Genomic DNA, 27363 nt, shown 5'->3' on the forward strand with positions numbered 1-27363 from the left:
TTTTAGATTGGTCCTGTGTCTGTAAGAGCGGAAAACTCACGTATATGATGATAATTAACTAATGAGTTGAAATACATTGGAGTGGCTTAATGTTCAAATGATCATCAAGCAAAGTTGTATAGAGACGGTAATTTAGCCTTGTCGGGAAAATATAGTTAGACACTGATTCTTACACTTTCTGCTAATGGGGTGCTTGGTATAAATAGTATGTCTAATGAATGTTTAAAATTAAATGCACGAGTAAATCAGAAAATCAGCATATATTATAGTAGAATGGTAAAAGAAAGATACATAAGCGTGATTAAAATTTAAAACGCTAGTTGATGTACAAGTAAAATATTTCCTTATTATAATAATTGGACATATCATAAACTAACTTTACCAAGCTCCAAGGATAGTACAATAATCATAATTAAATAATGATAAGTAAATTACGGATCACAACGAATTATCAGTTTATCGTACACGTAATTCTCAATTCACCGATGATTTCATTTCAATTCAAATTATACATGTTATAATATTTTTGTATATATTATTATGTATGCAATGTTGAATATGAAGTGAGTCAAGTTTAATCTTCACTACGCTTGTTGCGATATACATATTTCTTTTTCCTTTACTTCATTTCTCTTCTTTTCATGATTAAGATAATCGGACATTCACTTTTATATTGACTAGGACTAAAACAATCGTAATGAGATGAAGGTGCATGTGTGCCAACTGTTTTGCTAAATTAAAATAAGTCTTTAAACGTTTTTCTTAACATGTTTGTTGACAAAACAAACGTCTGATTTGATTGAGGGAGTTGACTTTACGATTCATTGATCAGAGACGGCGTCAGGCTCTTACATAATAATTCACGAAAATGCTTTAAGCCATTCAAGTGTATAAAATCCAAGCTGACGTACTGAGTAAAATATAGGAAAATGATACAGAAATAGAAGGGGAGAAGACGTATTTGATGCATAAGATCAACGAGAAGGAACAACAAATAGTTGTGTAAATTGTTGTGGAACACATCCGTTTCCCGACAGTTTCAAGTGCTTTACGATTCTCGTTATCCTAATATCCCCTAAAATTTTATCATCAGTTTGCTATCGAGACGTCAACGAAAGTTACGTAAACTGATTGATGATAGTCGTTACCTTTAATAATTCTATATGTAAACAAAAACATTGATTTTGGTTACATAGGTCTCCAAACTGGAGTTTAATTGAAATTAATCTTTGTATTCGTCATATAGGTACATCAATAGTACATCCATATACATGCTGTCGCGTTAAGGTAATTGATTTAGTATAAGCCAATATTCCTGCTCCAAGTAAAATAATAACTTTTACATATTTTTTATTTTATTCTTTTTCCGTTTCATTTCACCAAATGGAGCCTGCGGGGTCGGGAGGGTCATACTGGCCATTCAATAACACTATTGTTAATATTGAATACAAAGAGTTTTTCTGTCTTACATGTATTTTAAAACACGAGAATCAAGCTGTCGCTTGTCATTCCTTATACATCGGTTTCATTCAGAGCGTCAAAGTTCTAAGTTTACACACGAAGTTTTATACGTTGAAGAGTACCGCTAAGAGTCTCGTTAAGTGAAAACTGCCTACTCTCTGTTTATGTACTATTTTGTTTATCAACCCTGAATAAATCACGCGACAAATCTTATTTATTACAATATCGAATAAGATTCTGAAAACTATAAATTATACCAATTACTGCTCATCCATCGATACACTGAATCGATACGCGACGTACACACAAATATACAAATGAATATACAAATCGTTGAAAACGTGGAGCAGGAACGGGATGGAGGGGGGGGGGGGGGGGGATCGTTTTAGATCGGTTCGCAGGGAAACGGGGAGCAGCGAAGCCCCAGCCCCTAGCAACATCCACCACCTTGAGCGCCACCCTGACCTCCAGTTCCCGCCAAGCCACCTGGGCTTGTCGGCGAATGCTGAGGTCCAATTTTGATGCCGTTTGCCTGAAAAAAATAAATTCCGTAAGACCATTTCACACCCCTTAAACTTATCTTAGTTCCTGATCTATTTCTCACCTCATTGTTGATGTCAAAGACACCTTCTTGTATTTTTTCATAAATCTCTTTGGCAGTGTTGATAAATGCCTCTTCGACGTTGGCTGCAGTCTTTGCGCTTGTTTCCATGAATACAAGACCATGTTCTCGAGCAAACGCCTCACCCTCTTCTCTTTTAACCTCTCTCCGTGAATCAAGATCGCTCTTGTTTCCAATCAGCATTATAACCATGTTTGAATTGGAATGCTGCCGTGCGTCTTCTAGCCATGTTGTTAAATGGTTAAAAGTCTCTCTGCGAGTTATATCGTAGACGAGTAGGGCTCCTGCCGCGCCACGATAATATGATCTTGTTATGGAACGGAACGCTTCTTGCCCTGCCTGCGAATAAATTAAATCAAGAATTTTAAAAAAGTAAATGAAAATGAACTGAATTTCATATGCAGCTTTGTTCTTTACCGTATCCCAAATCTGCAGCTTAATCTGTTTCCCATCAATTGTGATCATACGCGCGCCAAACTCAACGCCAATAGTCAAATCATGTACTGGTTGAAACCTTTTGTCTGTGAATTGCAGCAGGAGACACGACTTGCCGACTCCTGTGAATGAGATTATAGACAAGATTTTTATCGTCGGAAGAAGCTGTTGACATTAGCAAGACGATGCAAAGAAAAACGTAAGATCCGCATGAATCATCCGAATAATCATTAGATTAAATACTGCTTAAAACAATTAGAAATGAGGTTAATTTTTACTGTAAAATTTCCATCAAAAATATGATCGCAATCGTTTATTGAGAACGAATATTCATCAGCTCTAATATCCAGGTAACCTCGGCCGACGATTGGGGGAATGAAAGAAAACTGATTTTTCTCGTCTGTCTAGCCAAGAGGGGTTAGTCGAAAGAAAAAATGAAGGAAGTGTGAATATTGGTGAATGCAATGACATGAAAACAATGGGAGCTGTCACGGCAACGTAATACAGACAGATGATCGGGATTCTGAAAGAGTTTGTCGAGTCTCCAACAACTTACCCGTATCACCGATGATAATGTATTTGAAAAGGTAAGCGTAAGACATTTCAAATTCTACAAAGTTCGTCAAAACACGGTAATTTTCAAAGTACACGACGAGGGAAGCGTAGTAGTTTCGTTTCAACGCTCTTTCAGTTGCTTATTATTTCGCTTATCTCTTCTGCTGGCCGTGACGTCACTCGATATACTTCGGCACTGTTCGGTCGCATTCGGACTCCTCCTGAAGTCTGATTCGGAATTTGGACGCTCGGATCTTTTTCTTTTCTTTTAACCAGCAAAGTCCAAACTACGCGATTCCCTATCTGAGGCCTGGCCGTAGACCTTCTTGATATCTCATCCTTTCGTTTCACTCACGTTTAATTAAATTTCCAGCTATGCAACGATGCGAATTTTCGCGTAGTAATCTGCGTTTGAATTTTCTGAGAAAACAAAAGCATCACGCCTGCGCGCGCAATGGATTGTGGGACAAGCGTAGAGCGCGTTGTTGAATTGCGATCGAGTCACACTAAACACATTTTTTTTACACGATTATCGCGTTTTATTGTTCTAATTCCGTGATTTCGAAAAATATGAATACTGGAACGATTCTGAAGCAGTCTAATCGCCACCGCAAAAGTCATGTGGGTTGAAATAACAAAGAACGAAATAGGGTACAATCTCAAGCATTAATTTGGAACTCGGCGTACTTTCATTTGTTTTCTACTTCTGTACACTGTACGTACCTGGTACGAAATATTCAGTTACTTGCATAAATAGGCTTATTAAATTAATCAGACATGTTGTTAAAGCATGCAGTGAAACAGGGTGAACAATTTTCCTTCTTTATTGTGAATTTGTAAACAGACCAAAATCCCTGTTGTACAATTTTTGAGCAAATGACACAATATTCAGTTACTTAATAGATGTTAATACAAAGTTTCTCGGCGATAGAAATGGGTCGAAGACAGCCTTTAATTTTGGCGATAAATTTTTCTCTGACAGGTACAAGAATCTATCCAACAAAACTGCACTCTCGACCAACGGTGCTAGCATCGATCTGAGGGAACCAAATACCACAACCTGTTCCCAGCGTTCTAGCAATTCGGCTGTTTTAGGATTTCTAATTTCCTCTACCCTCCGTGGACGATTCTCTTCAATAAAATTTTCTGTAACTGCCATGCAGTACCTGCAAAATACAAGTGAGTATTCATATCTCAGTCTTAGCTTAAACTGCATAGAAACAGTGAAGGATTTAAAAGTTAATTTTGATTAAGGAAATATTTTCATCACAAGTAACCGTAAACTACTGACTCTTCAAATGTGGTATTTTCCTTGAGCTTGAAACTTTTGAGCTGAGCATGACGTAGAGAGGAGTTTCTCTGAACGATGAGACTCTCTAGCGTTGCTCGATAAGCATGTATCTATAACCAAAGGAATATTTCATAATGAATACAATGCTCACAATGCTGTAGAAATAAATTACAGTCATACTTTGAGTTCCCAGCATTCAGCGGACTTCAATTTTATGCAATGGTTTTCTACCGCATGGCAGGCAACTTCCAAAGCTGTGTACGAGAGATCGTAATCAATCCCAGTTGTGCGTAGATATTCGCTGAGAGGGTAGCTCTGCGGGCTTTAAATTCTCGAGTTAAATTATAAGGGAATAATAAGAATCTAAAACTTTTGTTATTCAAACTCCTTACCCAAGCGAAAGCTTCATGTAGCAGCATCCTGCGACGCAAATGAACTTAGCACGGTCCGACTCTACGTAAGATTGTAGCAGCGTTGTTGCCAAATCCCCGCAGGGATGTAAACCAATCAAACCGAATCCTGAAAATTTTGGATTTAATCTGAACTTTTCTGTAAATTCTTTGTTTATTATATCCATGAAAAAGGACAATTCAGATGAATCTCTTTCTATCTTCAAAGACACGTGATGCGGTTTTTGCTCTCGGATGTTGGTTACGTACTTCATGGCGATAGATTCAAATTGTGTATCTAGTTTTCTGTAGAAGAAACATTAGCAGATTTCATCAATCTTGATATCATCTCACCTATATTCAGTTTTCTACCTACTAACACATTTTTATTTTTCCAGAAATTGCGTACCTGGCTTGTTCCGACAACAAAGACTGCTGTTCAACGCAAATTATGCACATCTCGTGTCGATAAGCGAGCGTTCTAGCGAGGTGGCCAATTCCGGCTCCAACGTCGACAGCGCATTCCGATTTCGCCGAAGCAGCGCAATCCGCTATTATCTGAAAATTCAGCAAACCTTCAGAGTTTACAACGTTGATTCTTGGTAAGAAATTATCACGCGACTGACAGTTCAAACCGAACACCTGCGGTCGCGCATGATGCAATCAATGTAAAATATTTGCCTCCTTTCCGCTAGAAACTAATTATGCAGCTAATTAAGGCGAGTAATGTTAAAAGGCAGTTACGCGTTAGTAACTGATTACCTTCGCCATTATTTCGATTTCATGTTTCTTTTTCGGTTTTACGTGTTTGCCAAGTAAATCGCGTAACTTTGAATGACTCGAACACGTGCTCGGTTTCACTTGAGGCTTGACAAAACCCGTATTCTCCGTTTTACGGACATTTTCGCATTTCAACGCGATCTCGCTCCTCTGATTTCTGTGTATCTGTAAGATACCGACGACTCGACGAAGCGCCTGCAGAGATAACGGCCAGACTCGGACACTGAATGGGATAAAATGATTCGGTATTACAGTTGCTTGATATTCAAATCGACAAGGAAAATGATTATTGAGTAATATTATTCTTGGATATGAAATGATTATATGAAATATGATATGAAAATGATTATTCTTAATCTTGTTACTTATCACCTCGAACCCTCGTTCAAAATCCAGGATCCAAGTTCCCCCGGCGTGATGTCTTTGAAGAAATCGCTCCAACCACCCGGAAGTCTTTCCCATAAATCGGCCTCGTAAAAATCCTTGGAAATGTTGACCATGAAAAAATATCAATAATGTGAATGAAATTTTTCACTTCTTACCCAATAGTTTTTTAATCTTTCGCGCGCTGCACGAGGCCGCAACTTCCGGCCGACGAAAAGACCTAGTAGCTAGCGGAATCGCTACTCTAGATTCTTGCACGTTCGTGGAACAGCATCTCGACTGGGTGATAATAACAAGAATAATAAACCGACCAGCGATCCTAACGTATTGTTCTCCTTCTGTTCTAGGCAAATTAAACGGTACAGAAATCGATAAAAACTAACCACGATGTAGGCGTCCAGAAGCCATCGGTATTTGTCAAGAACGATAAATATTTGGCGTACGGTTTCTCGCACGGAGTCGCAAATTCGGCATAAGCAGGTGCCGGACCCGGTGTTATCGACGGTGGCCATCGTGGTCGTATCTTGCACGGTATATTTCATGTATATTTCAAGTTTGGTTCAATTATCCCGCCGGGATAGACGCATCTTTTTTGAAAAGGCGTGCCGTATTCCCAGGGGGCTATTTTTTCCCGCGGTCCTGTAAATAATTGTACATCATTATATCCCTTGTAAGAGGTATACTCCCACTTGCGTTACGCATACGAATTAATTACATCGTGTAATCTGCATGCGCGCGGGAATTTTGAATACCTTAATTATTATAAGCTGTCTAGGTAAGCAAGGGGTAAGAGTACGGAGTATATTCGCGTTCGGTTTATTTGTTAATTATAAACGCAAGTACCCACGATTCCCTCGTCCCACTTAGCAACACTTTCACTCTTCAGCAGTTACGTTATTGCCTGCCTGCCTGCCAGCACATCACTCGTCGGAAGAGTCGTATTTGCACGCGCGCACTGCATACAAGTGTAACACTTGTAATACGAATTTAAAGGTGTAATCGCCGCCACACATCCACGGCGAAACGTATTGCGTGCGATGTACAAACTCTTGGATTTTTGTCAGAACTCCGTGGCTAACGTACAAACTGTATCGTTAGACGAGCTTCGTGGAGCGTGAGAATTGAACGAAATTGAAACTATACCAGTACGACAAGATATATTATATATGCCCCAACTGCTGGCAACAGGTCGTTTTTTCTTTTTCGTCTACAAGTCGAAAGTCATATTCAAGCTTAGAAATATGAATTCGTTTTCTTAAGACGAAGTAAGAAAATACAGATATAACGATGAAACCGAATGAACTTCTTTTTCGATCGAACTATCGGTTGATGAATTTTATTTTTTTTTCTCCAACCGAAATATTCAGCCGTTTGTAAATATGGATGTACGTCAATTTTTTCATTGGAATTTTTTTCTTCCGTTTACCGTTAGATCGTGCGCGATGGATTTTTTATTATGGTTAACTCCTGGATTCATCATCTGGACCTCTTACGCCAGTCGTAAGTGAAAGTTACACCAAGTAGGACGGACGAGCTCTTACACACATTTACGTGTATGCCTGTGTACAAATAAACGCAATTCTTCATCATACAGCTTCTCCGCATCATCCACTTTGATATATTCACCAAATATTCCATGTCTTCCGCTCCCCGCGCGGGAAGAATTCCTTTTACATACACAATGAAAAAAATTTTCTCATAACTTCTTTTTGCGAAAATCGTATACATGTTATAATATATACGTATAAGTTGGTTGATTTAATGAACGTGCAGCTTCGTACGGTCAAAGCGAGGAAGCTATTCTTTAACTTTCGAAATTCTTATAAACGTCTTTCAAGTCAAGGTTTAAAGGAATCCGCCTGACTATAATGTAGCCTCTCGCTTGTAAAAGTTAACAAGTGTATAATACCATCAATGCCCATAAAACGAATTCTTTTTTACGCCGTTAGCGTTTCGAATGCTATTAGACACATTAATTGTATATGTTTTTCCCCTCATTCTCTTTCGTTTTTTTATTTATTTTTTAATTTCTTTCACCCAGGAATAAAGTTTAATATCACCTTTCTCGTTCGTGCAGAATCAATCTAAAATAACTGTCGCTTTCAAAACGATCGAAAATCACCGCCATGCACTTCTTGCACGCGAGCCGAATTATTATGTATGTACATACACGATTGCATGTAGACATATAAGTGTTCAATTGAGTAACTGAAATATACATATACATCAAGTACCGAAGAACCGGTCTAGTCTCTATTCCACTCGATTCATTAGCTGATATGTACAATTTTTTTAATACCTATTTCTGTAATGCATATCAAAATAAAAAAGAAATCGTCGTTTTCACCCACCACCGCCAGACTGTCGCATATAAGGTAGCCGCTGTATATCATCCCAAGTATGCGCAAGCGTATAATTGGCGTCATTAGTATTTACTCAATGGTTGTAATAACCAATTGACCGCGTTCGAAAAGAGAGCATATTATACGATGATATATGTGCGTTACGGTAATGTATGGGTGCAGGTCTACCTTTCTCATCGGTACATAGGCGAATGCTACATTACACCTACATTATAATACTCGTATGTAATAACGTTAGTTTAGCTCTTTTGTTGAAAATTTTCGCTCCTATGTTGAATATATATGTAAATGTTTTTTTTTAGCTATATCGAGGAGTTCTTTCTTTTTATACAGGAATTGGTGTGTCTCCGGCGATTAAGTCTCACTGAAAGTTTCTCCGATGATCGATAAAACTATTTATGTTCAATTTTCAGATAAATTTTTAATCGAGACTCCTGCACACCGCATGATGGACTCTCGGAATCATAAGCGTGTGGAGAGATCGATTTGGCCAGATGAAAAGAGAGAGAGAGAGAGAGAGAGAGAGAGAAAGAGAGATGAAGACAAGGAAGTGAGGAGACTGCACAATCCGTAAGAGTGGAGGAGGGAAGCAGATTTCAATTTCGTTACCTTGCGGAGGTCGCTCGGGGAAAAGTGACGATGCGGTCCGGTGAAATATACGTTATAGGTATACGAGGTATGTACAACTATGTATACCGGCGTCCAGAATCGGATATAACGTGCGATCGTTATAAAGAAAGTCAAGCCGACGAGGCATTTATGTGTTACACATACTATAGCACCTACGGGTTCAACAGATGTGCCACACCACTCGCTTCCGCCAATCCAACGATCCTCCAGCTTCTTGGTCCAGGTTGACCTATCGGCCCGAGTTGTATTATTATACTCACGTACGCATATTGAAACATATATGTGTTTCAGATAGGAACGAAGGCTGTGTAATAAAATGAAGGCGAGCTCGATTGGGTAAAATGGTATATCACGGGCATGGAGAAAGGTGCCCAAGCGTGTGCACATCGAAGATTAGAGCGGAGCTTCGCGTCGCGTGTATAGTTGAGAGCTGGAGTGGAGAGGCCAGGTGGGGACCGAGAGAAACGAACTCAAGAAGCGACGATCCCACCTGACAATCAGTTTTCATCCGAGGCTTCGGTGTAAGAGCCGCGTTACACACCTGAGAGGAAGGCGATCCGAGGTGCAGGGGATTGTTCTAACGTATAATACACAGGCTGCGCCGTGCGCCGATATCCAATAACCGGTTACCGGGTTTCTCGTCATGCTGCAGCTCGATCAAGTAACTACCCCTAGCTGTATGTAACGCGGGTTGGATTCATCATCGTGTGAATGCAGTGCGAGTTTCTTTGACAGATAATATCACACATTTCGTACATCGAGGTTGTTGATTGGTAACCGAGGAAAAACAGTATGAAGTTACTCAAACTGGTGAGTATACGTTAAAACACTTTTATCCGATCACACTATCGTTATGTACCAATTACGATTCATCGTTTCATTTCTCCTACATACATTTTCAATTCGTTTCCGGACTATCTATCGCCTCATTTACATACATGCATACGTGTAGACCATTTTCGAAATTTCCGTAATTGGCACGAGCTCTCGTATAACATTATAATATAAGATATGCGGAAGAAGAAATCGCTATTAAATTTTTAATGCTAGAGATCGCGGGTGAAATTATAAAGCTCGTTAATGATTCGGGCCGACGTGAAGATAGCGAAATGGGCAGCGATTGAGTATCCTTTTATTTTTCCTCTCTTATTCTGCACCGATTTGCAAAACCCCAGATGTGGAGATAATTCTCGCACGGTTTCTATAAAGGCGCGATTCGCAACGGTCCGCATACCTACTTTGAGCTGGCTTTACCATATTGGGAGCAGTTGTGACTGGGAATTGTTTATCAGGGGACCGGTTAACTGTGTCTCTGTCGCAGCTAGAATACCAATTGATCCCGTGGCTACGGCCCATGGTGTTGGTCATTGGACTGACATGGGTGCAGGATGTCTCTTCTTGGCATTAACCGGGTCAGTCGGTTACGTGTGTCAGATGAACCGCATATTTAGTAGGCGGTCGGTAGTCACGTAGTTCGTCGAGCTGGTGCCGCGAAATTTTTCATCATTTCATTATTATAGGTATATGTATAAACACCGCTAATATCTTCACCGGAGTGTGCAGTCTAGATTTACGCGAGCAGAGTTAGAACCATGACAAATAGGAACCCCGTTTCTTAAGACTATAATTGTCGTCACTCCAATTACTGAATTAAAGAAACGCTTTCAGTTTGATCCTGGAATCTACGATCTTTTCTTCTCGAGACGCTCGACGCATACAAAAATTTTTACTTCTGAATTGAATAGCACAACATCAACTGCCAAATCGACTTTCAATACGTTAAAGTCTGTATCGTAGATATGGGTCTCGGTGTTAATGATGGCTTCGAAAAAGCTCATGGATCTCACACGGTTTCGAAATTTACTATAATGTGCTGTATCTTGGAAGGGAGAAATTTATTTAGGACCGTAACATGCGCGTCTCTAAAGAATTTTTCGATATAAGACACGAAGAACCGGTTGTGTTTTAATACTAGGTATCTTCAATCTTTGATATATCGTAAGGAAGTACTCTGACGCTTGACTTCTGATGCTTGAGTGTACTAAAAGAAGGATAGACATAATCGAATTGAAACATTTGTTTGGATTTGTTGAATTAACTCAAAATTTTACCTTCGTTATAGCATATTATGTATGCATATAAAATTTGCAAACTTGTTCATGCATGACGACGCATCAGTCTGTACATGAATTCGTAACTTGCAACGACCGCTTTTACTTCGAGTGCCTCTAGCTGTGAGAGGCGTCCTCTCCTCAGGTCCTGACTTTTACCTGACCATTACATGTGCAGCACATCGAAAGATGAGTGCACGGTACCGCCGAGCAACATCGCACCGACGAAAGATACTCGATACTCGCCTGTAGTCTTTGCGAAATACCCCCTCTCATGACACGATGTCTATGAGCATATTACATATTTACACGCAGCATCTATAGACACTAATAATAAGAAACTGAATCCGAATAACAGTCGATACGAATACTCTCCGTATTGCAGACCGCGGCGTTTTTGCTGCTGGTCGCAGCTATCGTGGCCGCCGAGGAAGAGGAGGAGGGAGGTAAAGCCCGGGAGAAGAGGCAGCAGATCGCGTTCTATCCTAGACGGGGTCCTCGGCCACCTCCGTACGCAGTCCAGATGGAGCCGATAGTTCAATACTCGCAGAGAGACCCGCTCTACAACCCGCTGGCCAGTCCGAAGAGCGATGACTCCGGATACGGTGAGGAGGTGCAGCCAGACATCGGTTACGGCTACCATTCTGACCCGGAACCGATAATTGAGATAATAATCAAGGAATCGAACGAGACTCTGCCGACCCCTGTGCCCCCACCGCAGCCCCAGCAGCCTCGACCGACGAAGGAGCCGATCCAGGTATTTTACGTAAAGTACGAGAAGAAGAAGGGCCACGGGGACGATAAGCCGCGCGTCGTCTACGACGCCCCGATACCGGCGCTCACACCCGTCGAGGAACACGAGGAGCTAAACCAGGAGCGATCCGCGTATCACGACCAGGAGCCCCAGGCCCCCCTCGTCACGTCGCCGGCCCCGCCGCCCGAGCCCTCGACCACCCTGAGGACGATCATCCGCCCGGACAGCGAAGTCTACCACGCCGGAAGTAGCGGGATTCGCGTGACTTTTGGGACCGAGCAGGTGCCACCGAACCAGCACAACAAACGCAGCGACCAGGACCAGGACAGGCCTCAATTTTCACCCCAGATTCCGCAGCCCGGTTCGCCGAAGCGACAACACGGACCTTACCAGCCCCAACTCCAGCCGATTTTGCACTCCGTGCAGCATCAACAGCGCAGGTTCCCCCCGGCTCTCGCCCAGCAGAGAGTGGTAAACTCGTTTCCACCCCCTCAGATCATCTCCGCATCGCCACCACCACAGCAAATCGTCTACCAGCAGCCTCAACAGCTACGCAATCCATCCGGAAGGCCCCAGAGACTTCCGATAACGATTCAGGGACTGCCTGAGGTCCAGCAACGCGTGCCGTTCAATTCGTTCGCATTCGCTAGGCAGAACTCGCCATCTGGTCAGCAAGGGAACGGGTTCAACGTCGATCACCGACACCAACAGCAGGTGTTCAAGCAGCAGGAACTCGACAAGCAGCGGTACTACGAACAGCGCAGACAGCAGGATCTGCTCAGGCAACAAGAGCAACAGAGGCAACGAGAGCAGCAGAGACGACAACAAGAAATCGAACAAAAACACATTCAGGAGCAGCAGAGACGACAGCAGGAAATTGAGCAGAAGCAGATCCAGGAACAGCAGAGACGGCAGCAGGAAATCGAGCAGAAACAGATCCAGGAGCAGCACTTCAGGCAGCAGCAGCAGCAGCAGCAGCAGCAGATCAAGTACAACCATCAACAATTCCAGCAAATTCCGCAGCCCCAGTTCCAGCGCCAGCAACCGGTCCCCGTTCCAACCCCGGCTGCCGATCGACCCGGCGGTGAGATTCTTAAGTCTGTGCCGAAGCTGGAGCAGCACTACGCGATCCGGGAGAACCCACTGCACCCTGGACCCTTCCCACCGAATCCACAGCCCACCCAATTCTCGGAGATAACTCCTCAGCAGACCCAGTTCGTTCCGAGTCAGCAATACAACAGCGTGGCGGAGAGCCAGTTGCAGCAGCAACAGCTGGGCCAGAGTCATCGGCAGGTTCCGTTTGCCGGAGCAGCGAGCGAAAGTCAGCAGCAGTACTTCTCGCAGCACCTGTCGGCCCCGGTTCAGCACCAATCGTCCGGTTCCAGTTCCGCTGGAAACACTCAGTCGATTTGGGGACGGCCCGTCTTTTCCTCTCAGAGCTCGAACCTCGGGCAGAAAATATACGCCACCCCAGTCACGTATTCCGGGGATCTTACCCCGTCCACGACGCCCACGACCCTCTCTACCACCGCCGAGGTCTACAGACCTTCGACTACGGCGACGCCGAGCACTACTGAGGCCCCCACCACCACCATTGATTCCCCGAAAAACGAGGCCAAGATCAAACAGAACATAGCCAATCTTCCCGACGAGGTTCCCGACCACATCAGGGAGCAGCTACTCAGCTCCGGGATTCTCGGCAACGCTGATATACAGATATTGGATTACGACAAGGTCGGGGACATACCGATTGAAAACCTGCCGCCGGAAGCTCTAGCCAATTTCTACGGCGCCGGAGGTGGGGCTGCGACGTCGGCCAGCGAACCGATACCGGCTGTGGTAAAGAGGCCGAAGATCGTTCAACAGACCGAAGAAAAAGTTTCGGGGTACAAGAAAGAACTGCCGGCCAAGGTTGAGCAGGCCACGCTCAGGCCGGGAGGTGTCGAGATGAAAGTGGTACACTTTGACCCGAACACTGCTCAAGGTCAGGCGATCGCCGAGCAGCATATCAGGGACGATGCGACTCATCTCGACCCGGTGAAGATCGGCCCGAAAGACACGTCCAAGTACAATCGGTACCTTCCTCTCAAGGTCAGCGGGGCTGCTTTTCCGCTTCCCGACGTGCCGGAACTTAACGGTAGACGAATCACGAGCGTCGTCGTCCTCGCACCCGTCGATTACAACTTTCAAGGTGAGAGGGAGCCCCAGTATGGCGAACGGACCGGCAGGAAATTCAACGATGTGCAGGCCGTAAGATTTTTGGCCGGCGATGCCCTCAAGCAAGTCGTGAAGAAACCGACCGCCGAAAACTACAAGAAATGGCTCGAGCAGGAGAGCCGTGCCGATCCTCAGCGACAGTCCGTCGTCTTACTTGTCACAACGTGAGTTTTTTTTTTTTACAGTTTATTATACACTTTTTTCACCGTTGATATATTCAACTTTCTTTTTGCAAATTCTTCTTTTTTTCTCCTCAGACCCGATGACGACACTCAAGGCGAAAAGGAGATCTTCATGTACGACGTGACCACCCAAGCCGTTAGCAAATTAGCTGGTGACTTGTCGACAGCGTTCGTTGACGTCGCGGAAAGTAATTCCGACAACGAGGGTGCTCAGACGGATATTATCCAGGATGCCTTTGCTTAAAGCACTTTAACTGGCTTTCATATTGGCAATAATAATTAGTTATTTATCCGATCAAGCATTCCAGAGCTGCTTCATAAGTCGAGGTACAAGAAGAACAAAAAGGAAAATGGCAAATCTTTAATCGATTTTTTTTTTGTCTCGCCATCAGTGCCAAATTCAGAGTTGACCAATGTGTAGCACTGTGGGATAACAGTGAATTCCATTGGTTTATCAACTTATTTAGCGCATTGCAGGATCGAGTAAATTCTGCGATAAGAATTGGAGCGAGCCTGCGGCAATTGATAAGAAAAGGATGAATTTTTTTCTATACATCAATTATTATCTATGCGCCGTAGATGTCTTAATTTGTAAATACCATTAATTTTTTTTTATACGTACAGATAACCATACTATATTTTTTTATACGAAATAAAGATCAATCTTTTTTATACCCGTTGCAGTATGAAATCTAATCTTCGATGCTACAGAAACTTGGCAAATGTGCAGCAATTCAACGTTGCAAATTGCACGAGGAGAAAGTGTAACGTGAAAATTGCATCAGACACAATTATGAGGCGAGGTACGTTTCTGAGGAAGATAAATATTTTAAGTTATTAAAGACTAGAGGATGTTGAAAGCGAATGAGTATATGTATATAGTCACAATGCTGCTTTTAAGAGCGCTCTAAAGACAACTACCTCATCATGAACTCTCGAAAATAGCGCACGCAGGCCTCTAGTATGCGTTGCGAAATTTAATAGTATAATACATTTCTGCACGTCTCGCGTCTATACGCTTTGGCATCTTAAATCCGAATCCCATTGTGAGACTTGGTGTGATTCGAGCAATGCCAGGAGATCGGTTTCAGTACGAGGTTGAAGTTAGTAACATTATCGTATCCAAACATTGGGAGAAAATCATTAATTTCTTATTTTTACAATGATTTTGAAGAAACTAAGATTTCAAAATATGAGTATGTTTTGTTTTATTACGCTTTACTAAATTTGAAACAGTTCCAAAATCGCGAAATAACGGTTTTTTCTCAGAATGAATCGTTATGGCAACGTTAGTAATTTCAACATGATGTTTCGATGACGAAGGCAAAGGAAATTGCTGTGCTCTACACCTACCGACTCGGTTGTAGATAATGGTTGCACACTTTTTTACCGAGTTCCCCGGCCCCTTGTTCAGCTGCGCAAACTTTAAAAGGCGCTAATCTAAGCAGCTGGTTGTAAGATAATACATAACCTCACTTATTATGTACAAAATCAGGAACGTTTGACGATGAGTTTTTCCGTGTATGATAGAGAAGTGACGCTTTGCAGCGGCGACAACGTAATTACATGCAATATCGACGATGACACGGTAAAGGAGTTAATTTTGCCGGACTTGAAGTCTACGAAGGATACAACCCACCACAACAAATTGGACATAGATTTATACCACACGATAACTAACGTGTCTTACTCGAACGACGGTGAATATTTCCTGGTATGTACGAATAGAAAACAGCTCTGTTTGTACAGGCGAAAAAATGGTGAACTAACTGCGAATAGAACGCTGGCTAGAGCAGCGAGCAAAGTCAGGTTTACGCCGAACAACGACGTCGTTGTGGCCGATAAGTCTGGAGATGCTTACTTGTACTCCAGCAGCAAGCCTGAAGAGGAGGGAATCGCCCTACTTGGACACCTCTCGATGCTGCTCGATGTTATGGTGACGACGGATCAGAAGTACATCGTTACTGCTGACCGAGATGAAAAGATCCGAGTCTCTATGTACCCGAATTGTTACAACATATTGTCGTACTGCTTGGGGCATGAAAAATTTGTGACAAACATTCAGGAACTGCCTCACGATAAAAATATCCTGGTATCTAGCGGAGGTGATGGATGTGTGAAGTTTTGGGATTACAAGACCGGCAAGGAGTTGCTGTCCATTGATGTAAATGAGAACGTCAAGCAGAAGGATGTTGAGGGCTTTAATAGATGCCTTGAGGACTGCGAGCTAGATGAGTCTGTCACCATATTGCCACTCAAACACCTTGTGGTCTCAAAAATTGACGATTCAACCTCTTTGGTCATGACGACCCTCTTCTCTTGCAAAAGATTATTTTTATACAATGTTTCTGGAAGTGTGAAGACAGGAGTCACGCTGAATCAGCGTCAGGCAGTGGAGCTTCAAGACGACCCCCTGGAATGTCTTGTTCAAAACAACAGCGCGTTTTGGACTCTGAGCGACGGTGGATTAAGCATTTACAAATTTGATGATCAACGATTTGAGAAGGACGAAACAAGTTGTAGATTGGAGAGAATTAACGAATCTTGGAAAACATTGAGAAATCACTTGAAAAAACACAGTCTTTTTCCCATCTTGTACAAGAGGAAGTTTGACAATGTTCAAGATTATCAGGAAAGGAAGAAAACCCGGCTCCTGTCAAAGGTCTCGGGATAATATTTTTACAGGTAAAAATAGAAGTATTTTTTTTAAATAAATCTTACAATCGATCCATCGATTTTCCATGTATAATTTTATTTTCATCTTTTCTATAATAAAAATGTTGCCGCTTTAGAAGATGCGTGTTGGATACTTATCAATGTCACATTAGTTGTACATACGGATATTTGCATATGAAAAACGAGAATATACTGGTGATATATGACGAATCTGTTACACTGGTTTATAATCCAATTTCGATTCGAGTTTTTTGTTATCTGAAACTTTTCGAACAGCCTTCATAAAGTCTTCTTGCACAACGTACTCTCGCTCCGATCGTATCGCGAACAATCCTGCCTCTGTGCAGACGTTTCTCAAGTCAGCGCCATTGAATCCATCTGATAATTTGACTACTGCTTCGTAATCTACAAAGATGTGACGTGTTAAAATATATCGAGTTCGTAAATTATCTAGATCTTCAAATTTCAACCTACCAATTTCACCGTGCTTAGCAATTGGACCGGCATGAATTTTCAGAATTTCTAATCGTGCCTGTTCATTAGGTAGAGGTATCTCTATTTTTCTATCCAATCTTCCAGGTCTCAGCAGAGCTGGATCCAAAGTATCTGGCCTGTTAGTAGCCATAATCATTTTGACTTGTCCTAGAGAATCGAAACCGTCCATTTGGTTCAGTAATTCCATTAATGTTCGCTGGATTTCACGATCGGCGCTGGTTCCCTCAGAGAATCTGCGACCACCTTTAAAAATTGTTGAAAATTATTTAAATATACTCATGCTGCATATTACGAATGCGGTTGTTCTATTTACCAATTGCATCGATTTCATCCATGAATATAATGCAGGGTTGGTGATCACGAGCGTAGTTGAACATCTCTCTAATCAAACGCGCCGACTCCCCGATGTATTTGTCAACAATAGCACTGGAAACGACTTTCAAAAAGTTGGCATCCAGCTGACTAGCAACAGCCCTAGCCAGCAGGGTTTTTCCAGTTCCAGGTGGTCCATAGAGAAGGCATCCCTTAGGTGGCGTAATGCCAACCCTCTGGAATAGTTCGGGATTCAAAAGGGGCAGCTCGATGACTTCTCTCAATTCACGGATCTGCTCACTGAGACCTCCGATCGCGGAGTATGTGACGTCGCCAGGATCCTCATGAGACATGTTGTAGACCAGTGGGTCAACCTCGCGAGGCAGGTAGCGCATAATTGTGAGAGTAGTCATGTCCAAAGCGACGCGAGTGCCTGACTTCAACTTGTTTTTGTCCAGCTGACGCCTGCAGCCTACCACGTATCGCGGTCCGTTAGTGGCTTTGACTATGACTGAAAATAGGAACACGTAAATTTGTGAAAAATATAAGCATTCAGAATTAGGATCATGGATATACTAAGATGTGAAATGCTATGCATAGTTTCCTCTTTGCGTATAAATTTGGACTCACATTTTTCTTCCGTAAGTTGCTTCAGTACTTCTCCAACAATCTGAAAAAAATCGAACACGGTGTAAAAAGAAACACTAAAATCAGATCTGTGAGCAGTTTTCGTTTTCTTTGTTCACTTCAGTGAATACCAATACACGTATTCATACCTGACCGACGCTCTGCAAGGCTTTCAGATCATTTTCTGACTTGTCATACTGCTTGGTGAGGTCCTTGAGCTGCTCTCGCACTGGAAAAATGTAATTGTGACGTGAATTTTAACTTCTAGAGGTACGGCTGGGTTGTGTTTTGAACAAATTTAGGCTTAGTGAATTTTACGACAGCTTAAAAGAAATTTCTTGCAGTACATTCGCAAATGCCTATCCGGGGCAGAGACAATAAGGTTAGGACAGGTTAACGGGACACGTATAATACGCGCCGCGAATCGGCGTTTGGATTGAATCAGTTTTCTGGATATCGTTCACTCACTCTCCTTTAGCCGAGACTCTACTTCTTTATGCTCCAAAAGCTTTTTACGATAATCTTGAAGGGATTGTTCCCTGACAGGGTCCGCGGTCGTCGCCATTTTTCTCTAATTTGCTGTCTAACGATCAATGATCAACTGGTTCTGTAGACCTTCTAAAAACACCGTTATCCAACACTTCACAGTTTGTCCAATTTCCTGAAACGTCACTGACACATGATATTGGTAAAACGAGCAGTTATGTTACCATGAACTTCGAAATAATTTGAAAAATACGGTACAAGCTGTATAATTTATCTGATTTTATACGCACAACTGTAATTTCCTACCTAAAATGCGTTCTTCCTCCGCCATATTACCACGGGAACGCGGCTAACTTCACGTCGGATTAAAATTCACTGCGAGTGTCGAGTGTGACTAGACCGTATCGTTTCAGGCATAAGAGGTTCCGAAGAATCGCTAGAATCGCGTCGTGCGTCGAGTGAATCGCCTGTGTTGGCTGCAGGCTCTTTTGTAATATATTACCTTTAACAACGATCAACATTATTACCAGTTACAATTTCAACTCCATAAAGAAATCATCGGAGTAATAGTGACAGTTAAATATTTCCGTTGATTTCAGAAAAATTTTGCGTAAATGATAGCCCAGCAGATTAGGTGAAGTGAATACATACAGTACACGTAGAAAATTGTATATTATACGTACTCCCAAATTGATCCAACGCTGAAAGTAGTAGCTGCTTCGGTAGTCTTTTGTTATTATTTTATCCAAAGATTTTCCCTTGTTTCTAGTTTATTATGATATACTGGCTGCCAAAGAGGCGCTTTATCAAAAGGTATTATAATTTACTCTTTAATTTGCTTATTACTCCTTTCCACGAACCCTTTGTTTCATCAGTTATGATTCATGCAATGCAGCTCAAAAGTCTATGCTCTGTGTTTTCACACACTTATCAATCTCTCACTAATTCGCTTGTTTTTTCTGTCATCGTATCTAGTCGATATTCAAGCAAACATCAGTTGTAGATTAATTCCGTTAAGATTTGTATCTCATTTTGTTTGACGACAAAATGTCATTGTCAGTCTTAGCTGGGTTTTATTCCGCTTACAATTAGTCACAACAAACAAAAGGCTTATTGGTACGATCCAATTATCTACGTTTGTATGTGCAGAGCAAAAATTACATAAGATTGAAGTACGCGTGAAGAACATCGCTGAATAACTGTAAACCAGCTTTTAAACATAATTCTCATCATGTAGATTTTTTCATTTAATCATATAATACATAATCTATACATAAGAAATATCGAACCTCTAACAACCTCGTCATGCATCGTTATTCCTGTTCTTCTGCCTCACTAATCACTTATATTTAAATAGACTACGTTTAGCTTCTAATAAAGCATGGAGCTTACGCATTGTCTAAAACTGCAATATCTCATACAATTAACGAAAAATAATACCTACTAATCTATTGATATGTATATTAAACCTACGGCAGGTAGAGAGTCTAATTGGTGGAAATCTGAAGAAGCGCGATGACAGGTGTTATGCTAAACTCTATTGCGATCGGAATTAGACGTAGAGCAACGCTAGACGGTCACCTACTGTGAAAAATTGTGTCCGTCAACTTCTTCTACTCCTCCTCCTCCTCCTCCTTCTTCTTCTTCTTCCAATACTTCGGTTTGAAAAGTGTCGATAAATCGTGTTGAGAAATCATGAAGGCTCTCCGGTGCCTCTCCTTGGTTTTGGCTCTATCTCTGGCTGCACTTGTTTTCTCGTCTACCGGAACGTAAGTTCTCTTGTATCTGTACAGAAAACACACATACAAAAAAAAAAAATTTTCATCGCTTCTCCTCATTCACAATATCGCATCCAGGTTACGCATGATCAATCGGAAGTCGCGCATAGGCGGCGTCGAGTGTCACGGTGAACAGTGAAAAAGTGTGGGAACAACATTTTTCTCACACGTGTATGAAAAGTGGGACTTTTCGTAGCAGTTTAGCGGGACGAAAGTAGCGAACTTCATCTCAGTGTTGTAAAGATAGGATCGCGCACGCGCAGTACGCGATTGTTTCACTTTCGTCCCTTGGGAGATAATATCACTTTTGTCCTTAGGGAGAAGAAATTTACCACTCGCGTCCCGCAAAACTACCACGCAAAGCCCTATCATTTTTCATTCGCTTGTTATAAAAACAATCGTGTGTGACTGGGGCTAAAAGTTGGCAATCGCAAACGTCAAACTCGTCGGAATCGCCAACTTTCGTCCCTTATGTCATACAATGTACTGCCAGGGATTATGGAAATTAATTTCATCGCTCCAATTGTAATCGAACAAAACTTATATCACATAATTTGCCTATAAGTAAAGTGAATAAGAAGTGTTTCATAAGATTTCTCTAATATTCCGCAGATATAAACTCTGAGGTAGATGGGAAATGATTTAAAACGTAATTCTCACGCGTGATATAATATTTCCATTCCTTAAAAGTAGCTGCCGATTATTATTTGTACATAGAAATATCGTGTAGCAGTCGCTAGTCGGTCCGAAGTAAAAAGAAATCGTTAGTCGTCCCGAATCGGTAATGTACACCTGCTTATATTTTCCCCGAAGGGGATTTCTGCCTCATTATTTCCGACCCTAATGAATCTTTTATTCCCGGTCGATCGATCAGAATGATTTGTTTCACGTATGTATGTACATACATACATAGGTACATGCGTGTCGCATGCAAGCCTCTTTCATGCTTGTACGGTGCGATTACGGCAAGCTATGCATATGCTTATTGCATATATGCGGATGTGTTTTGAATTTTTATTCAATCACCGCTAACCAACTGCTGTGCAGGGTACTCGAATTGCAATTGGTTGCAATAATTCACTTATGCCTATGTATATTGTGCGTATATGCCACCTCTGATGTATGTGCATACAAATGTACGTAGAAGGAAGTTTAAAAAAAATTTGCCGATTATATGCATCCGTTCGTTTAGTTCGACAGGCGCCTCCTATGCGTTTCAGTTCAATCATAATTTTTTTTTCACCATTGATCGACCATCGAATTCTCATCGTAATGAAATTAGTAGCGTGATCGTGACGATTCACAATGTGGAAAAATGTATATTTCGCGATTTTCGAATTGTCTGAAATTCAACGTAAACCGTAATCAAAGAAACACGTGTACTCATGTTTTTCAATCTTAGTTTTATTCCTTAAAAATCATTGTAACATTGAGAAAACAGTGATTTTTCCCAACGTCTCGTTACGATAACATTACCAAGTTCGACCTCGTCAATTATTGTCGGGCTTTCGAAAATATAGTAGGCAGACCTACTTACAAAATCATATTTTATGACGCGATAAACATAAAGGGGGTAAATGCTGATCGCTAATTTGTATTTACGTATATATACGCATATGTATACAACTGCAATCCTGCAAAAAGTACGAGTAATAAAAATCTCCACGTGTTTGCTTGTACATAACAAAATCGTCAATCGCGATAAATATTATCTTGACTCGAGGAAAACATCGCGTATGATGGTATTAGAAGTAATACAAATTCAAATCGACTACGTAGCTACAGAATAAATTGCAATTCTAACGTCCGACTGCGATGACCGATCGTATAAAGTCGCTTACGCGTTTTCGCGCCCCGGATATTTGTTGTGATAATCATTGGGGGGCAATTATTCGTTTGGACAATGCCAAAGTGGGAAATTTGCCGTCTTCAGAGCGGTCAGAGACGGTGGTGGGATATGAGAAATAGAAAGTGGTAAATTAATCGGGAGAACTATCACTCTCACAGCGGCTGTTCTCGGACGAGGTGGTGGCGGTGTTTGATGTGTGTTGTAATACCGAAAAATCACAATCACTTCGAAAACGCAATTGTTCGATTTTCGATCGTTTAACAGCGATCTGGTATCCTCTCGACCATCTCACCGGAACTGATAATGAAAATTTTAAGGCACGTGTTTATGCCAAATTGACATGAAAATGTATACAACTAACATCCAGTCGCGATTTAAACGTGCGTAATATAAATTCTATCAAATTTTAACTCGTCACCTTTCATTTCGGCAGCAAACGCGTGCGTCCGGTATTGCGTAATATTTTCTAAACGCGTATAACGAAGTGAAATTTTATTTCGTCGTATTGCAGTTGGCATACTGAGTGAATAATAATTTTTAAACCGTTCACTCTTTGTCGGTGGTTTAAATTTAAATCTTAATTTTTACCGATTAAAAGCTGATAATATATGTATACATTTTTCTTTTTATTAACAGCGATAAAGTTTCTCGTCTGCGCATTTTTCAAACTCATCAACAAACAGTTGCATCACATTATGACTTGTTGCTCTTCTCATATCATTTTACTTCTGTGAAAATATCGATCGATGATTAATCTGTGCATCTTGAAATATTTCGCAGATTTCTTTTATGGGCGATGAAGGTATCGATTGTCACCTACTTAATCGTCTTTGGAATTCTACCGCTCGTTTTTCATTACTCCTACACGATACAAAGGAAAATATTATTCCTAAACTTTGGTAAATATATTTGTCAAATTATTCGCAATTTAGTAATTGATGTTTTATTATATACACGTATTCTCATTCGTTGCACAATTTATCCTTCATAGTTCAGCGGTAATTCAGCCTTGAATATTTTCTCTTACTTAAATGGGGTACAATACCATTTATCCACGAAAATTAATTGCATAATGTTCAATTTTATTGCAAAAGTTTTTGCAAAGAGACATTCATTTGTTTATTTATTTACGTTATAGCAATTTCATCATATTCGCAAACCTCATTTTTCCGGTCTTTACGTAGCTTTGGCATATTTCGAGTTAAAATTTTCTACAAAAATTCACAATCAATAACTAATGAATTAACAAATCTGTTGTAATAATCGAGAATGAATAATTATTGGTTCAATAATAAAGTAATCAAACGAATGAAGCCTTCTTGCCACGTGAAGACCCTAAAATTCAATAATTGGGCTGCGACTACAAGTTGAAAAAGTAGATATTCTCGTTGATTCAGTTTACTGGCCTCGAAGCGTGGACTTTGAAAAACCAGAAGCTGTGGGACTTGAAGGCGCCCGGAATTTCTACGTCAAGACTGATCAAGATGTGAACATTGGAGCATGGTAAGTCGAACGAAGGAATTATCAAACAACAGTGAATTATTATAAGAATTTCTACCGAATGAATTCATATCTTCGTTATTGTTTCAGGCAAATTTTACCTCGATCTCTATTAAACACGTCAATTTCTTGCACCTCTGAAGCATTCGAATCTATTTTGGCAAGTTCAAAACGTCCGGTTATTCTGTACATGCATGGAAACAGTGGGAACAGAGCCAGCGGACACAGACTGGAGTTGTACAGGCTTTTTCAAAACCTAGACTACCACGTTGTCTGCTTCGACTACCGAAGTAAGTTTGTGGCGTAACGCAGGCATAAGTACTTGATTGAAATACAGTGAAATTAAAATTACAACACCCTTGAATCATCTACAGGCTATGGTGACAGCGACGACGTCGATCTGTCCGAGACAGGAGTCGTCGCAGACAGCAAGTACATGCTGGAGTGGTTGATAAAAAAAGTAAAGAACTCTGCGCCAATTTACGTGTGGGGTCATTCGCTAGGAACTGGGTAATTGGTTCACTCTTTATTGCAACATATTACAAGTACAATTAGAAAATTCGTCGGTCTTTAATTTTTTCGTTTATTCATTCGTTCAGAGTCGCTTCGCATGTCCTAGCTCTAATGGCATCTGAAGGTGTTCGTATTGCGGGTCTTTTCCTGGAAGCTCCTTTCAACAATATTGCGGATGAATTGAGCGAGCACCCGTTTGCACAGGTATGCATTGCGAGAAAGTTAATACTCAACGAAAATTGTTTATCATTTATTTCTGCAATGCCCTATTTCACCGCAAATCTATATCATTTCAGCTATTCAAACACTTGCCGTGGTTTCATTGGATGATTGTTCAACCGTTCTATGACAACGAATTGAGATTCGAATCCGACAAACACATTACAAAGATCGAATGTCCGATTATGATTCTGCACGCTCAAGATGACGGTGTCATACCTTTTTTCCTGGGCGAGAAGGTTGGCATTTTGGCAATATTGCATTTAGATTAATAGAGCATATGTTTCCGCAAGGGAAATATTCCTGGAATTACAGAGATATTTTGCAATTTTAATACAGTTATATAAGGCGGCTTTGGAGTCCCACGGAAATGAAACGCAACGAGTTCAAATGGAACGGATAGATGCTGCACTAGGTCTAGGTCACAAGTGGATATGTAGATACGACAAACTGCCGGAACTGATTACGTGAGTAGAAGCTGATCGATGAAAAAGAAACAACAAAAATTGAAGCCAATTGATGTTGCAGAGAGAAAAATATGTTTTTTTTTACTTTCAGAAATTTTCTAGCCAAATCGACCAAAACTACTCAAGCTTTATGAAGCGTTTGACCAAAGCATGTCAGACTTAGTATAATTTTTTTACCATGTACGTCCGGACGAAGAAATGTTCAATACTCTTTCGACGGTACCCGAGAAGATGGATATAGGCGAGACGATAATGCGGGAGAATTAGATATCGTCTAGAAAAGCGGTAAATCAATATTTTTTTATGGCATATTTTCTTTATACTCTATTATAACTTTCACTCTCAGGTCTCAATTATAGCATCGAACAATAATATTATAACGTAATGGGCGTATATAGATAGGTAGGTAAAATAGTTGTTTCTAGTGTGAAGAGAATTTTTTATTCTCATCAAATTTCAAATCAACGAATTGCTATATGTTTCTTTTGGTTAATATTCCTTTCGCACGCCGGAGGACCAGTCACGTTTCTTGGAGTATTTCATAAGTAGCTGTTAGGGAATTGTCATGCACGTTTGCAAATGGATTTCTCAACGTTTTTCAGACTCTTTCAACGAGTCAAAAACTACTTAAAGTATATCTACGTACCCGATCTTTAAGATCCTTGTATACAATTTATGTAATTCAATAATCGTGTTTTGTTGATTATAACTCAAGGCTTGCTAGACTATATTGCGATGCAAAAAATTCATTGAAGAAAACGTTCTAAAAGTTAGTTTACGACGTAATGTTCACTGTAAAGACAAAGTGTGGAAAGTAGCGAAAATTATCGAATGTTTTTACGACAAACATTTTGCAAGCAAACATATTAGGATGGCTTCATTGCAAGTTCTGGAGTGTCGTATTGGGATTCTTCCAACCTGACGCCGGTGCAATTCGATAGTTGTTAATTACACGTCAAACGTGTATAATATCAACGAAGCAACGCTTTTGTAGATTATTGCAATCACGTTGGTGTTCGATATGAAAATAGTATTACTACGATCAACGATTGGTACGTATACGCGTATTGTATTTCGATTTCCTCAACGGTAAATGTATACAATACACTCGTTGTTGTTAGGGGTTTTTGTAAGTGATATTATATTTAAATGGCCACAAATGGTCCTTGTCCTACACTTTTATTGTACACAAGGTAAACAATTGTTATAATTTTCTTATTTAATTTACAAATTAATATTCTACTCTTCGTATTTTCTCGTGCTTCACATCTCAGGCCTTTTGATCTTTCACGTATTATCAGATGATGGGCAATAAGATCGGATGACATTTTTTAAAACTATGTCAAGAAAGGAACTTCTAAGCTGAAAAGAAAAGATAGAGAGGGAGATAGTGAGAAAGAGAGCAAACTGGAACATACAGCATCATATGCAAACGTAAACACAAAATATATGTTGAAGAGGTAATAACAATACAAAAGGCGAATGTTGGCAAGTAACAGAAAGGAACAAAAAATATGTACACATACGCATATGTATAATTATTTATTTGAAAATTAAATCCACTCAGTATGTTATACGCGATGCGTAAAGTTGGTTTTGATAAAACAGATTGTTCACCCGATCCATCCTTACCGACGTGTCTAGATGTGGTGAAAAAAAAGTGAATGAACAAAACGAAGAAAAAAAAAAAACTACGCGGTGAATGCGGGTAGATGGCGCAGCCAGTCCGTCTGTGAATGCCGGAAATTTCCTAGAAATAGTCCGCCATACCCAAGAGGACAATGAACCCCTCCCCCTCCCCTTTCGGCCGTTGATACAACGTTTTACGAATCGAATGATGAATAAATCCCTCGTGGTACCAATAAGGGGCGCATGACGAAAAAAATGAACAAAAATCGTAGAAACGTTGAAAACATGTGACCGATAGTGTGTCGTGATGGTAAAATGCTAGTGTTCGGTATCGAAGAGTGCCGCGTAGTTGTATTCGGCCGGTGAAAAGTCGGTTGGTACAGCAGGGCGACCGCCCGCGTAGGTAGAAGAATTGTTACGCTTTCGAAGTGGCCGCGGAGGAAAAAACTCGAAGTAAAAAGTAAAAAGACTAAGGCAAAAGAAGAGGGGTAGCAGAAAAAAAAAGAAAGAAAGAAAGAAAGAAAGAGAGAGAGATAAAGAATAAGAAAGAAGCAGGGGGAAAAAAACTACGCCGTTGGTTCGTACGGCTCCTCGGGTTTGTCGACGAGACGACGACGACGACGACGATGACGATGCGC

The 27363-nt window shown here is 41.0% G+C and overlaps 7 protein-coding genes and 2 long non-coding RNA genes across 12 annotated transcripts in view; 6 read left to right on the forward strand and 3 right to left on the reverse strand.

The window, feature by feature from the left end:
- Positions 1-241: 241 nt before the first annotated feature.
- On the reverse strand, positions 242-3243 carry LOC124186747 (ras-related protein Rab-2). The gene is made up of 4 exons (XM_046578698.1): positions 3075-3243; positions 2501-2640; positions 2066-2422; positions 242-1993 (listed from the first exon to the last, which is right to left on the reverse strand). The coding sequence occupies exons 1-4, from the start codon at positions 3118-3120 to the stop codon at positions 1892-1894; spliced, it is 645 nt and encodes a 214-aa protein (XP_046434654.1). The 5' UTR covers positions 3121-3243; the 3' UTR covers positions 242-1891.
- On the forward strand, positions 2606-3186 carry LOC124186750. Its single transcript, XR_006871717.1, has 2 exons — positions 2606-2717; positions 2927-3186. It is a non-coding gene; the product is annotated as an uncharacterized LOC124186750 (long non-coding RNA).
- A 145-nt stretch (positions 3244-3388) lies between the features above and the next one.
- Positions 3389-6374, forward strand: LOC124186749. Its single transcript, XR_006871716.1, has 4 exons — positions 3389-3694; positions 4056-4252; positions 5152-5355; positions 6265-6374. It is a non-coding gene; the product is annotated as an uncharacterized LOC124186749 (long non-coding RNA).
- LOC124186742 (methyltransferase-like protein 25B) lies at positions 3895-7035 on the reverse strand. 4 transcript variants are annotated; one of them, XM_046578687.1, is made up of 9 exons: positions 6765-7035; positions 6301-6556; positions 5906-6015; positions 5516-5756; positions 5163-5311; positions 4757-5059; positions 4545-4686; positions 4365-4474; positions 3895-4239 (listed from the first exon to the last, which is right to left on the reverse strand). In XM_046578687.1, exons 2-9 carry the CDS (start codon positions 6457-6459, stop codon positions 3966-3968), a joined length of 1488 nt encoding a protein of 495 aa, XP_046434643.1. In that variant the 5' UTR covers positions 6460-6556; positions 6765-7035; the 3' UTR covers positions 3895-3965. The 4 variants fall into 4 exon arrangements, with proteins under 4 accessions (XP_046434643.1, XP_046434642.1, XP_046434641.1 ...); XM_046578686.1 differs by having other exon boundaries at positions 6761-7035; XM_046578685.1 differs by having other exon boundaries at positions 6670-7035.
- A 2183-nt stretch (positions 7036-9218) lies between these two features.
- LOC124186740 (polyhomeotic-proximal chromatin protein-like) lies at positions 9219-14838 on the forward strand. The gene is made up of 3 exons (XM_046578680.1): positions 9219-9720; positions 11407-14156; positions 14250-14838. The coding sequence occupies exons 1-3, from the start codon at positions 9703-9705 to the stop codon at positions 14416-14418; spliced, it is 2937 nt and encodes a 978-aa protein (XP_046434636.1). The 5' UTR covers positions 9219-9702; the 3' UTR covers positions 14419-14838.
- A 581-nt stretch (positions 14839-15419) lies between these two features.
- LOC124186476 (tRNA (guanine-N(7)-)-methyltransferase non-catalytic subunit wdr4) lies at positions 15420-17237 on the forward strand. The gene has a single exon (XM_046578229.1). It carries the CDS (start codon positions 15682-15684, stop codon positions 16846-16848), a length of 1167 nt encoding a protein of 388 aa, XP_046434185.1. The 5' UTR covers positions 15420-15681; the 3' UTR covers positions 16849-17237.
- On the reverse strand, positions 16906-18911 carry LOC124186475 (26S proteasome regulatory subunit 10B). The gene is made up of 6 exons (XM_046578227.1): positions 18753-18911; positions 18434-18513; positions 18288-18327; positions 17659-18168; positions 17325-17588; positions 16906-17255 (listed from the first exon to the last, which is right to left on the reverse strand). Exons 1-6 carry the CDS (start codon positions 18847-18849, stop codon positions 17065-17067), a joined length of 1182 nt encoding a protein of 393 aa, XP_046434183.1. The 5' UTR covers positions 18850-18911; the 3' UTR covers positions 16906-17064.
- A 3540-nt stretch (positions 18912-22451) lies between these two features.
- On the forward strand, positions 22452-24901 carry LOC124187092 (lysophosphatidylserine lipase ABHD12). The gene is made up of 6 exons (XM_046579344.1): positions 22452-22485; positions 23795-23900; positions 23988-24187; positions 24272-24407; positions 24497-24614; positions 24707-24901. Exons 1-6 carry the CDS (start codon positions 22452-22454, stop codon positions 24899-24901), a joined length of 789 nt encoding a protein of 262 aa, XP_046435300.1.
- A 2390-nt stretch (positions 24902-27291) lies between these two features.
- Positions 27292-27363, forward strand: part of LOC124186473 (insulin-like receptor) — a 47291-nt gene continuing 47219 nt past the window's right edge. Inside the window, exon 1 of the mRNA XM_046578224.1 lies at positions 27292-27363. This exon is cut by the window's right edge and continues 414 nt beyond it. The gene's annotated coding sequence lies outside the window, so the exon portion shown is untranslated.

The sequence above is a fragment of the Neodiprion fabricii genome, chromosome 7, assembly GCF_021155785.1.
Source record: "Neodiprion fabricii isolate iyNeoFabr1 chromosome 7, iyNeoFabr1.1, whole genome shotgun sequence".
Classification (NCBI taxonomy): Eukaryota; Metazoa; Arthropoda; class Insecta; order Hymenoptera; family Diprionidae; genus Neodiprion; species Neodiprion fabricii.